This window comes from Cebus imitator, unplaced genomic scaffold (genome assembly GCF_001604975.1).
Source record: "Cebus imitator isolate Cc_AM_T3 unplaced genomic scaffold, Cebus_imitator-1.0 Scaffold203, whole genome shotgun sequence".
NCBI classification, from domain to species: Eukaryota; Metazoa; Chordata; class Mammalia; order Primates; family Cebidae; genus Cebus; species Cebus imitator.
The window spans coordinates 1691124-1705395 of NW_016107518.1; the positions used below are offsets into that span (position 1 = coordinate 1691124).

A 14272-nucleotide genomic window follows, 5' to 3' on the forward strand; every position below is an offset into this window, starting at 1 on the left:
TTTTTTTTTGAGACAAGGCCTCACTCTGTCACCTGGCTGGGGTACAGTGGTATGATCAGGACTCACTGTAGTCTCAGCCCTCCAGGGATCAAGCGAGCCTCCCACCTCAGCCTCCCAAGTAGATGGGACTACAGGCACACACCACCATGCCTGGATAATTTTTAAGTTTTTTGTAGAGATGAGGTCTCACTATGTTGCCCAAGTTGGTCTTGAACTTCTGGGCTCAAGAAATCCCCCTACCTCAGCCTCTCAAAGTGCAGGAATTATAGGTGTGAGCCACTGTGCCTGGCCAGACATTTTTATTCTACCAGCAAAGCTTTCCTTTTGCTCTCTAACAACTGTCTTAAAAGATGTTCATGTGGGCATACATTTCCTAGGTTAACTGTATTGTTTCTTCTTTGAAAGAAAAAAGATAAAGGTGACTTTTCTTGAAATATTTAAATCACAGCTTATTTTCTACCAGGAAGGATGAATATAACTCATCTGTTAGGCACTTGAAGTTGTTCTTAGAAAAGATGTTTACAAAGAAATGATTTGAATGAAAATTTGGTCAGGGCAGATTCTGATTTTAAAAATAAGTGTTTCAAAAAAAAATCTTTAATGATAATCCAATTTGGAAAAGTAATTATACCTAACAAAATTAATTCATTATTTATCAAAAAATAATGAATTTTTATTTTAAATATATCTCAAATTTTAAATATTTCTCAAATTCTTTTGCTTTTACAATCAATTATGAGGCTGGGCACAGTGGCTCACGCCTGTAATCCTAGCACTTTGGAAGGCCGAGGCGGGAGGGTCATTGAGGTCAGGAGTTTGAGACCAGCCTGGCCAACATGGTGAAATCCTGTCTCCACCAAAAATACAGACATTAGTCGGGTGTGGTGGCACATGCCTGTAATCCCAGCTACTCAGGAGGCTGAGGCAGAAGAATCATTTGAAACCAGGAGGTGGAGGTTGCAGTGAGTCGAGATCGCACCACTGCCCTCCAGCTTGGGAGACAGAGCGAGATTTCTTCTAAAAAAAATGAACTATGAGGTATAATTAGCATACAATAAAATGTATCCATTGAAGTGCACATTTTGAGTTTTGACAAATATATATACCTTGCATAATCACCACCAAAATCAAGATATAGAACATTTCCAATGCTCCAAGTAGCTCCCTGGCGCCTTAGTAATTGATTCCTATCACCCCTGTTTCCAGGTGACCACTGGTCTTGCTTTGTCGCTATAGATAAATTCTGCCTATTTTGTAATTCACAAAATGTAACAGCACAATATGTAGATTGTGACTGACTTATTTGGCTCGGCATGTTTGTAAGATTAATTTCTGTAGTGTCTTGATAGCCTATTGTGATTGCTGGGTAGTAATATGGATATATCACGATTTACCATTTACCTGTTGATGAAAATGTTGTTATTTCCCCTTGTTCACAAAGTTACTATGAACACTGTATGTAAGTTTTTACAAAGATATATATTTTTATTTCTTTTAATTAATTATCTACGAGTGGGATAACTGGGTTATTTGGGTAACTTTACAAGAAACCTCCAAACTGTTTTCCAAAGGGGTTGTACTGTCCAGCATTCCCACCAGCTAGTATGAGCATTCCCATCTGTATCCTTGTTGATATTTGTTATTGAGAGTCTACTGAGGTTTAGCAATTCTAGTGGGCGTGTAATGGAATTTCATTGTGGGTTTAATTTGCATTCTCTGATGACTGATGTTGCTGATCATCTTTTCATATGCTTATTGTCCATTCATATATTTTCTTTGGTATAGTGTCTGTTCAAATCTTCTGGCCATTTTTTCAAGGGCTGCCTTCTTATTACTGAGTTGTAGGAGTTTTATATAATTTTGGACTCAAATTCTTTGTTTCATATTTAAATGGTGGACATTTTCTCCAAGTCTGTGGCTTGCCTTTTCATTATATTGGTATCTTTCTAAAAGGAGAAGTTTTAAAATTTTGATGAAATCCAATTTATCAATTTTTGTGCTGTTTTACAACCTAAGAGGTCCTTGCCTAACCCAAAGTCATAAAGACTTTTTCCCTGTTTTCATCTGCCATTGTTATCCCAAAGTCATTTGGGTCTTGCATTTAGGTCTGTTTTTGCATACAGTGTAAGACAAGGGTTAAAGTTCCTTTTATTTCTCATACAGATATCCAGGTACACTCTCACCTATGGTTAAAAAGACTATCTTATCCCCACTAAATTATCTAAGCACCTTTTTCAAAAACCAACTGACTATATACATATGGATCTATTTCTGGACTCTATTCTGTTCCATTGATCTATAACATCTACCTTTACAACACTACCACGACTCTCAATTATAAAAAGACATGAAATCAGGTAGCATGGGTCTTCCAATTTTATTCTTTTAAAAAATTGGCTATTCTAGTTCCCTTGATTTTTCATAAAAATTACTAGAATAAGCTTATCAATTTCTTCAAAAAAAGCCTATTGGGACTGCACAGTGGAGAAGCATCACCTTAATAACATCATGGCTTCAAACCAGTGAACATGGTATCTTCATTTAAGTATTCTTTAATTTCTTTCGGCAACAATTTTCTATTTTCAGTGCACAGATATTGCACACGTTTTATAAGTCTGTTCCTAAGTAGTTCATATTTTTTCACTCTAAGTGGTATCATTATTTTAATTCCAATTTCCAACTGCTTATTTTTAGTTTATGAAGATACAACTATTTTTGTATATTGACTTTGTATCTTGTGACCTTGCTAAATTCACTTAAAAGCTTTAGTGGCCTTTTCGTAGATTCCTTAGAATTTTCTAGCCCAGTTACAATGAATGCATATAGTGCCCAGATATTGGTTTCCAAAATCACTTTTCATAAAAGAAATCAGGGTTCCCTAGAGAAATGGCTGATTCCAGGGCCACGGCTAAGGAAATATCAGATGAGCCAGGAACATCTTACTATGTTGTCAAAAAGGAAGAAAGTGCTCAGAGAAAGATGGAAGATGCCAAATGTATATAGGAACCAGTTATAAAGAGACTCCCACTGGCCATTCTCTTCATGAGGGTGAAAGAAAGTTCTTCCTTATCATAGGATGCTAACATGTATAGAGGAAACATGGAATTAGAAAATTACCTCTGGGGAAACACCATTCTAATAGCTGTTACTATAGACACTGAAACTAGTGAATGAAAGTGTAATGAGAAACAAGATATTTAAAAGACTCAAAGTATCTCCTCCACAAGGTACTTTTAATTGCCAAGGAAAAAAATAATAATTTTATAGCAGGAAAATGTGGCCATTACCATTTTAACCAACTGATTAAACTTAACATCACTAGCAATACAGGCTGTAATGTGCCTCCTGATATGATGCACTGACAGGAACCCAACACTTCTACCCTATTCCTTCCAAAAATGCATAACCTGAATGTAATGAGGAAATATTAGCCAAATCTAAATTGAGGAGCACTCTAAAAAATATAGATGTAAATGTGGTTAAATGTTAACATTTGGGGAATTCAGGTGAATAACATACAGAAATTATTTGTACTATCTTCACAGCTTTCTTGTAAAAACAAAAGTATTACCTAAAAGGTTAAAAAGAAAAGAATCCCATATACAATTACTTTCTCTACTTAGCAAACATACCCAGATTTTCAATGGTGTAATAGCGCTGTTTATAGTCCACTTTGATGGTCTGGGCGTGAGGGCTGCCAATGCCATAACCAATGGCGTAACCTCTGACCACAATGTTCTGATTATCTGGAGGAGTCCAGCTCACTACGATGCTAGTGACAAGTGGGCGTACGTGGAGAGAGCTAGGCACTTCAGGAACACGAGTTTCTGGGAAGGAAAAGTAGAAAAGCAAGATGAGATCTACTGTCCTTTAGAATATCTCACCAACCTTGGCGAATGGCATTTGGCCTCCTGCCACACTATTTGGGGCTAAGTTTTTCACATTATACCCAGGAGTTCAAAGATAATTATGTATGTATAGTGAAATACACCCCATGATTTTACTGCATTCTAAGAAAAAAAAAAAAAAAAAAAACAAGACCTGAACAGCTTTAAATATAAGACATTGCAATATTAATTTGGAAGGGAAAGCAAAGTGATACAAGAACCTCTTCTGCCCCAGTGGAGAAAAACAAATTGCCTTTTAATAGTTACCATCTCTCTTGGTCCCAAACTCTACCAGGTGGAATGAGAAAGGCATAACACTGAGTAGTTGGAAGCCTGTTATTAACAGGTGTTTAAGCATCACATTATAGTAATAGCACCAATTATTTACTCCCCTAAGTAGTATGATAAGTCAGAAAACATGAAATTTTAGAGCTACAATTGATTCAGTTGGCGAGACACTAAGAGGCTTAAAAAGGAGGAAACACATGCTCTTTCACATACACTGTTTCAGGGCATAAATTACTACCTTAATCTAAAAAGTAGTAAACTGAGGCCAGGCATGGCGGCTCACACCTGTAATTACAGCACTTTGCAAGGTTAAGGAGAAAGAATCACCTGAGCCCAGGAATTCAAGACCAGTTTGAGCAACATAGTGAGACCATGTCTCTTTAAAAAAAAAAAAAACAAAAAACCAGCCAGGTGTGTTGGTACACACCTGTGGTCTCAGCTACTCAAGAGGCTGAGATGGCAGGATCGTGCTTGAGCATGGGAGATCAAGGGTGCAGTGAGCCATGACTGCACTCCAGACTGGGTGAGAGAGGGAGACCCCTTTTCAAAAATCAAAAATTTGTAAACTGAGACTTAGAACAAGAACTCAGGTCTTTTGCTTCCCAAGTCCAGCACCTGTCACTGATAAAGGTGCTACCTATACACACCCATTTGGAAGTACTCACTGAATAAACAGGTGAGAAAAAGGGCAAGGTGTCCAGGACTGAAAGAAAAGGGAAACTGCAACTGAAATAAAGGTATGATTTATGTGGCTCAGCCTTAAATTTTAGATCAGCCATCTACTTCATGGCATTGGTTAAAAAAAAAAAAATCCAACTTATAGCACCTACACATTTTTATTTGCTCTAGTTCTGCTTGAAAGTACAGTTCTCTAAAAGGCACTGCAAAAAATCAATTCCAGGAGCCTTGATGTAATACAGGAATGACAACAGTATGATACACTAAATTTCACAGACTTGAGCCATATCCACCCAAGCCTGTCACTTTCCAGTTTGACTCATTTGACTATAGTTAGTATTTATTGTGTGCCAATCTGGCCAATTGTTATTCTTTTTTTTTTTTTTTTTTTTGTGACAGAGTTTCGCTCTTGTTGCCCAGGCTGGAGTGCAGTGGCACCACCTTGGCTCACTGAAACCTCTGCCTCTCGGGTTCAAGCGATTCTCCTGCCTCAGCCTCCCAAGTAGCTGGGATCACAGGCATGAGCCACTGCGCCCGGCCCCAGTTGTTATTCTTACCATCTAGGTCACTTTCAAAAGTTTCAGCAGATAGCCAGTCAGTTGCCGGGCCTGTACCATTGATCGTTAGAGCCGCTACTCGGAAATTATATTCAGTCCCCCGATCAAGGCCTGAGACCAAATGACAAAAAAGACAAGCTGAAACAAAAGCTTTGGAAAAACAAAAGATTAATAATCCCTCATTAAGGCAAATATGTCAGTCACCAACACAGTATATAGCTTGACAAAGTTTCAATTAAAGTTAATCAGTGCAAGCAAAACACAAATACAACGTAGGGCAGCTTCCATCTCTAAATAAAGCAAAGGCTGAAGCCCACACAATCTAAGAGGAAAACAGAAATGACTGAAGCTCCCAGGAGATTGCAGACTTTTGTTTAAGAGCTTGAAGGCACCTCAGAGATCATTTAATGCAATCCTTTCATTGTGTTACAAAGAAAGCTAAGGCCAAAAAGAGGCCAAGAATAATGAGTTATAACAAAGGAACAAAGGTATATGGTCAGGCACCAAAGCCTAGGAAAGAATGTAAAGATGTAATTCCTATTGAGTTACCTCTGTTCTCTGAGCCACCTCATAACCATGGCAGAGAAATTTTAAGCACCAAATACGGTTTCAAAATCTATTCCTTAACAACAAATTGCTCATATATTATATAGTAGGTAAAAGTGGAAAATCGCCCAAACCTTTCTGTTAAGTAACTTTTTATTTACTACCAGCTAATAAAGTACATGATTTACCAATGTATCAAAGGCAACAAAGATACACATAGAAAAGTCTATCCTACAAAGCAGGGCAACAGTTAATAATACGGTCTGTTATATGTTCACATATACATTTTTAAAGCACTTAAATACCAGATATTGTGGTAGGTCTTGCAAGGTTATGAAAATTATCCTGCTTCCCCATATCCAAATGTTGGGATCTTTACCAAGCAGCACAGTACAGGAACTCCAACGACAGAGGTACTGAGATCATAACTTGTCCAGGACATGAGAGAAGCCCTGGTTTGGTTAACTAATCCTGTCTCATGGTATGGGAGAAGAGCTGTAGGTTCTATCTCAACAGGCCTCCTGACAATCTGTATGCTCCAAAAAAGTAAGCAGCAAGATGGAAGGGAGGAGCAAAATGCCTGGGCCCAAGTCAGTTTACCTCCTTGTCTCCCCACACACTGAACCAGCACTAGAGTGAGCTGCACATGTGCTTGTCAACAGATAACAATCTGGACTACTGGCAAACACTGCTCAACGAAGATCCTGAAGGAATCCAACCAATTATTCCCTGTCCTTTGAGGACAGCTGGGATGTATGACAGAGCAAGCACATATGAGGTACTATGTAAAGAGGCTGAGTTCCTCTCCTGCTAAGTACCCTATAGAGTTTATAGACTATGACTAAGGTATGTGATATACATCCTAAAGATATGGCAACATCTGTTTAGTGCTATAACAACAATTACTTCTGCCTAAAATTTAATTATATAATGTGTTGTTGGTAAAGGATCCTGGTAATCCATTTTGTTCCCTAATACTTATCAGGCTTCAAGTTAATGCCTTAAGAGTTCAAGCATCTCCATTTTTGTTCACCATTGTATACTCAGTGCCAATGAAATCTATTGAATGAATAAATCCAGATGCGATTTTAAAATGTAAGAATTTTCTTGATAAATGTAAAAGCATTTTTACCATAAAAATTCTATTTTGCTTACACATCAAATGCTTCATTGAGAAAATGAATAATCTCATGGGCAAAGACTAGACTTTTTATAACAGCAACAAGAATGGTGCCTAGTATATAATAAATGCAATTAAATATTCAAAATGAAAAGGCTTATGAATTGCAAATGTTATTTATCTGAATGTAGAGTAAAAGAGTAAAATCAGAAAGTGATCTTTTTTTTTTTTTTTGGAGACAAGGGTCTCACTCTGTTGCCCAGGCTAGAGTGCAGTGTGGCACAATCACGGCTCAGTGCAACCTCCACTCCCTGGATTCAAATGATCCTCCCACTTCAGCCTCCCAAGTGGCTGGAACCACACGTTAGCACCACCAAAGCTGGTTAATTTTTATACTTTTTTTTCTTTTCAGTCTCTGCTCATCCATTAAAATTTTTGTACTATTTGTAGAGACAGGGTTTCACCCTGTTTTCCAGGCTGGTCTCGAACACTTGAGCTCAAGCAATCCACCTGCCTCAGCCTCTCAAAGTGCTGGGATTACAGGTGTGAGCCACCACACCCAGCTGAAACTGACTTTGAGAACATCTGTGGCCAATGATCCCTTAGTGATATTTCTCAGCACCATCTACTGCAGTCATGATTATGGACTGCAGCTAAGACATGTGGGGTTCTTGTGAAGAAACTGGAAGAGACTGAAGGATATGCTCCCGGAGCCAAACATTCACGCTCTCCTATTTTGAAGGAAGTCAATCCCATTTGTGAGGTGAGGAGTGAGGAGCTTGCTGATTACTACAGCACAGTTTTTCACTGTCAATGGCTCTCTCAGATTTTAGAAACTTATACCCATAAACAAGGGAAAACATTATACTTTTTTTTTTTTTTTTTTTTTTTTTTTAGGGGTTTTTTTTTTTTTTTTTTTTTTTTTTTTTTTTTTTTTTTTTTTTTTTGAGACGGAGTCTTACTCTGTTGCCTAGGCTGGAGTCCAGTGGCATGATCTCAGTTCACTGCAGCCTGCACCTCCCAGGTTCAAGCGATTCTCATGCCTCAGCCTCCTGAGTAGCTGGGATCATAGGCGCATGACACCACACCCAGCTAATTTTTGTATTTTTAGCAGAGACAGGGTTTCACCATGTTGGCCAGGCTGGTCTTGAACTCCCGACCTCAGGTGATCTGCCCACCTCAGCCTCTTAAACTGCTGGGATTACAGGCATCAGCCACCATGCCTGGCTGGAAAACATGACACTTTCTGACCCTAGGTCTTGGTTCTCTCAAGAACCTGGTCCCTGGGGGCACAGGAAAGTGGGTGATGCCAAGCTTCTGCAATCCTTTCAATGTCTACCCAGGAGGGATGAAATATAAAGAAAGTTACAGTTTCCAAAGGGTGATGAAATTAATTCTTGGGCTTAGAGAATAATGACAATACCTCACACGCTCTTATAATTCTTATCTACCAGCACTGCTCTGGAGTTTCCTAGCAAAAAAATCACCCAAGTCAGCGCTTTTGCCCCAAGATTAAACATGCCTTGTGACTGCCCTGTTATAGATACAGCTAACTCACACCTTTTGGTTGTAAATGTACTAGACTCAAATTCATCTGTTTCCTTGTGAAACAGATGAGCTCTATTGAAAGACAAAACGAAGCCAATACATGTGAGGCAATACCTCCAACAGGCCCAGCCCATGTGAGTTTACTCTTTGGACAGAGGTAGGATGATGGTGCTGAAGCTGAGGCATGTGTAACTGAGCATGACAGAGTCCTGGCACTATTAAACTAATAAAGGAGTGGGCAGGATGGTGTATGCTCAGACTATAGTTAATTCTGCTGCCATATTAGGCATCTATGAAAACCCTATGGAACAAGGACAGCTTGGGGTACCTGTCTTCAATTCTTTGTAGGCACGATCCCAACATTCACAGGGTGAAAGCACTTAATCTGCCTCCCATGTTTCTCCTGCAAAGGAACCTTGCCCTTGCTTAGCCAACTCTACTTCCCCTGCTTGAGGAAGATGGGCAGGGTATGGGGGGGATTCTCTGTGATCTTCAGGGTGAACCCATATATCATACACATTTGGGTCCAGTTTTACCATGTAAGCCACTTATTCTGTCGCATAGGAAGGGAAACTATACAGAAGAAGCTATCCCTGATAGTATTTTCGAAAACTTTATTGTGTCCATAGTCACATGTATGATTATTGCAATGATGCAGCTCTTCACAAATACTGCTTCAGGTCACATACACACGAGTGGTAGTCAGTGTTACTAAAACCATTTTGTAGACCTCTGTTACCAACTAAATTGAGTGGAGTAATTTCTCTGCTTACATAGCTTTAATCATTTTTCAAATTACAAAAAAAGCAAGAAATATACTCAGAAAAGAATGTGGAGAATGCAAAAAACACAAGAAAGAGAAAATCAAACTCAATCTCACCACTCAGAGACAGCAGAACCTTTAAGAGTGTTTTCCCTTAATATGTATCAAGTCACAAATAGACTGAACCATTACACATTTTCTGAACCATTTTAAATTTGTTTGTATAAGTCGGCAGCTCAGAGCAGTCATTAGACTAGCCTAATTCAATATCTGAGAAAGACACCGTCTCCCACCTTTGCCTATGTGCAAGACAGCTTACCTTCAATCAGCTGAGAGAGCTGTGTCCCGCTTACCAAGGTCTCAGTGACATCACTCTTTCGGGAGGCCTTTCGATAGCGAATCTTGTAGCCAGTAATCTGCCCATTTTGTGTGGCTGGAGCAGGTGGCTGCCAGTGAATCATAATACTCTGTGAAAGACAGGATTATAGAAAAAAGGCTGAATATATCAAAAGCTTAGTCTGTTTTACATATTTTTATCCTGATTTTACAGTGTAAAGAGAAGAAAAATAGAAGTAGCAAGGGTACTCAGAGTTTTACAAAGTTATTTAATAATCACAAAAAAAAACCTTTAAATTCTAAAATTCTCAGTGATCAAATGAGAAGATGATACATTCGAGTAGTACACTCTGGACCCCCTGATCTCCTGGCTATTTTGCCAGAAAGATGTTGGGTAAAAATCTCAGAAAAGTTTTCAGAAGGAAAGTATAAGAAGGTCAGAACCACACGGATTAGGGAAGGAAACTATTATTAGGTTTAAAAACTCTTTCCTGTATCCAGGACAGAAGAGCTGAAATTAAACAATTTCCATCTAAAACTCTTTAAAAAGGGTATGATTAATGAATAGCTGGCTGTCTCTTAAAAAAGGAGTCCTATAGTATTTTCTTATTTTTTTAGAGTTGGGGTCTCACTCTGTCACCCAGGCTATAATGCGGTAGCATAATCATGGCTCACTAGAGCCTTGAACTCCTGGGCTCAAGTGATCCTCTCACCTCAGCCTCCTGAACAGCTGGGACTACAGGCATGAGCCACCGCACTTGCCTCTCTATAGTACTTTTTGAAAGGACTGAGTATCTCAGTTGTCTGTGCAGTCCAGAAGGGCTCTGGGCCTCCGAGAGCGACACATGGCCCTAAGTACACAGCAAACTTGGCTAGGAGGGACAGTTTGAGCAGATACAACTAATGTGACAGAAGTCTGCCTTTGATTCACATGGGCTCATCTCACAGCACTAAGGAACCATGTTATAAACAAGTTCTTTCCTTCTGCCACATCACTAAGGTTCTGAACAGTTAACATCCAGAATGTAATGTTTTTCAGAAAAAGAGCAATTTATTTGCAGAAACGCTAAGCAGTTCTGGCATCAGAGAAAGGAAGCAAAATTAAGGAGAATAAATGAGTTGGTTTTTAAGCCCAGCTTTAATGCAAGTGTAATATCTATGTGTTTTTATTTCTTCGCTTAATTATGATGTTTTTCAGTTAGGTTCTAATTTATAGGTTTAGTATTTTTAAACGCAGAATATTACAACACTGTCTTTCATTTATTTTGATGCTTTCCCACAGAATTTCACTTTCTGTAAGTTCTTCTGAGGCACAATAGTATACCCGTAAAAATGAACAGCAGCATCATAAAGTTTTACCTTTGAATTTCTCACTTCCAAGGACAGATTCTGAGGAGCAGCACTGGGAACTAGAGAAGCAAAAAAAAAAAAAAAAAAAAATTTTTTTTTTTTTTTGCATCACCCACACATCACCCATCATGTGGTCATCTTGGCTGTACCTTTGGGAAGTCAGATATTTATTTCAAGGATGTATAGTGGCTCTGAACTCTTCTAGACTCCGAACTTTCCTAGACCCCATCCATATATACTTAGAACCTTAAATGTATTATTTTATTATTGGTGATGGTCTATCTTTTCTGTTTTTTTTGAGACTAAGTTTCGCTCTTGTTGCCCAGGCTGGAGCGCAATGGCGCGATCTCAGCTCACTGCAACCTCTGCCTCCCGTGTTCAAGTGATTCTCCTGCCTCAGCCTCCCAAAGAGCTGGGATTACAGGTGCCCCCAACATCCCCAGCTAATTTTTGTATTTTTAGTAGAGATGGGGTTTCACCATGTTGACCAGGCTGGTCTTGAACTCCCGACCTCAGGTGATCCACCCGCCTCAGCCTCCCAAAGTGCTGGGATTACAGGCGTGAACCACTGCGCCTGGCCCAGGTCTATCCTTATCTTGGCAGACAACCATACATTTTTCTGGAACCAGGTCTAAGGAATATGGCAAGTGACATTATGGATCAAAATGAGATGTACATAAATCAGTAAGCCTGGCTTTCCTGTGGAGTTCCTAAGCTGGTTTTGAAGGCAGTTCCCAAGTAGAGCGAAGATATTTAAGCAATGACAGCTGGTAAAGTGAGCCATCTGGCTTCCTAAGGCAACTAGATATCAGAAAATATTCATTTAGATGTGAGAAGTTTGGGACTGTTGGTTAAACAGCCACATAACTTTAGTTACTCACTTTAGAACATAATACAGGGTTATCTCAAAGCATGTGGCCCACCCACACATTCTCTAATCTCTCTCTTCATACCAGTGAGAGCAGGCAAAGTAAACCTGATTTGTTTTCTCTCCACTCACAAAATGCTGACTTTAGCCCTTCTCTCCTAATCCACCCATGGAAACTTCTCTCCTTCTGTCTCTAACATTTGGTGACCAGGTATCCAACTAAGTGCCCACTGTGCTACAGCTTCTGAAAGACAAGAGAATGTGTCTTGCTTATTTCTGTAACTTGTGCCCAGCAAAGCGCCTCAAGCCTCAACCCAGAGATTCAGGTAATGAGGATCTGGAGTAGGACCTACGCACATGTATTTTGAAAAAAGTACATGAATGATTCCAGCAGTCTCCATGCTAAGAAGGGACTGAGTTGCAGAGGCATCCAACACAGTTGTCATCGTTGCCTTCATTATCATCATAGCACACCACAGCTAGGATTTCCTGCATACTCATTACATGACAGACACTTAATCCTTACAATAATCTCAGGACAGAGTTTCTATTACTATTCCCATTTTGTAGATCAGAAAACTACAGAAGAGGTTCAGAGAAGTTAACTTGTCCAAGTTACTTGTTTCACCTGTCCTAGGAACCAAGATTTGCGTTATTCCAAAGTGCTGCCCCTAACCACCATGCTGAGATGCGTTCAGTTCCCACAGGTACTGTAGTCAACATGCCAATGCACTTAATGCAGTTAAAATTTGGCTCATGTGTAGATTTAAGAGCCTACAGTAAACATTTTTTCCCTTAACTTTTCTCCAATATCTTGACTAACTGGCTTATGTAGTTCACTAGCCAAGGTATAACTGCTTATTGTTTCTTTTTCCAAACATTTTTTTTTTTTTTTGAGACAGTGCCTCACTCTGTCACCCAGGCTGGAGTGCAGTGGTGCAATCACAGCTTGCTGCAGCCTTGACCTCCCCGGGCTTAGGTGATCCGCCTGCCTCAGCCTTCTGAGTACTAGGATTAAAGGCATGGGCCATTACACCCAGCTTTTTTTTTTTTTTTTTCCTTTAGCTGATGCGGGGTTTTGTCATGTTGTCCAGGCTGGTCTTGAACTTCTGACAAGTGAGCTGCCCAACCTGGCCTCCCAAAGTGCTGGGATTCAGGCTGCATCAGGCCTCCCATCAAGCCCATGGAAAACAGTGGCAAGAATAGTACAATAAATGGCTATTCTTTTCAGATTCACAATTATTGATATTCTGCAACATCTGCTTTATTTATCTTACTATATATGTATACGTATATTTATCTACCTACATATTGTTTCTGAATCATCTGAGCAATGACTGCGGTCATCATGATACTTCACTCCAAAATTCTTCAGTATGTATCACCATGTATCTCCTATGAACAAGGACATTCTCCAACAAAATGCAGCAATACAACAATAACATTCAGACATTTAAATTTTAACCCCAAAATATTATCTAATATAGCTAATAACCTATTTAATATTTACTACTGCCTAATACCATATATTTCTAACCTTAAGTAATTATACCAATAGTGTCCTTTAGGGCTGTTTTTTTTACCCCCAGATGTAGGATTCAAAGATCGTACATACTTTATTTCATGTGTCTTAACTCTTCTTTAATCTAGATTCTAGAATTATTCCTCAACCTTTTTTTCTTTCATAAAACTAATATATTTTAAGAATCCAAGTAGGTTAAAATTTAAAAAAAATTTTTTTGCTGAACTTCCTGCAATTTGGATGGTGTCTGATTGTTTCATCATGATCAGATTCAAATTAAATATTTTTGGCAGGGATATAACAGAAGTAATACTGTGTTTTCTTCCACGTATCACATGAGGAGGCACGTGATGTCAGTCTGTTATTTTATCGGTTAAGTTTGACTATTTGCTTAAGGGACTGAAACTATAGCTTCTAAAGCATGTGTGTTTATATAAGAGCTGTATACATATAAAGACTTTTTTTAAAAAAGACATTTTTCTAAAACATTAGATTTAGCTGAGTTTCATTAAACAACATACACCCTTACTAAGTGCAATGAACTCTAATCTTTTCTGTTCTTTTCTAAAAATGTATTTTTTTAAATGCTGGTTTTGACCTACTTAATCTCTTTGGCAAGCTATAGTTTGAAAAACACTGCTCTAGGTCATGGGTGTGGGAGTGTGTGTGTGTGTGTGTGTGTGTGTGTGTGTATAATTTAATTTAGAAATTCAGTCACAGGTGAGAAAGAAAACAGTCACAAATACAGAAGAACTGAAAAGACTAATTTGGCATGCAAATGTGATTGCTAAGTAGAATAAGGCTAGTCT

General features: G+C 38.9%; 1 protein-coding gene across 9 annotated transcripts in view; it reads right to left on the reverse strand.

The window, feature by feature from the left end:
* NEO1 (neogenin 1) overlaps positions 1-14272 on the reverse strand; it is a 250771-nt gene that overhangs the window by 41277 nt on the left and 195222 nt on the right. For all 9 annotated transcript variants that reach the window (XM_017548071.2, XM_017548070.2, XM_017548077.1 and 6 more), the window contains exons 12-15: positions 11083-11132; positions 9707-9854; positions 5411-5521; positions 3633-3827 (exon numbers count right to left, since the gene is read on the reverse strand). In XM_017548071.2, the coding sequence (XP_017403560.1) occupies positions 3633-3827; positions 5411-5521; positions 9707-9854; positions 11083-11132 (504 nt within the window). The remainder of the gene's footprint in view (positions 1-3632; positions 3828-5410; positions 5522-9706; positions 9855-11082; positions 11133-14272) is intronic.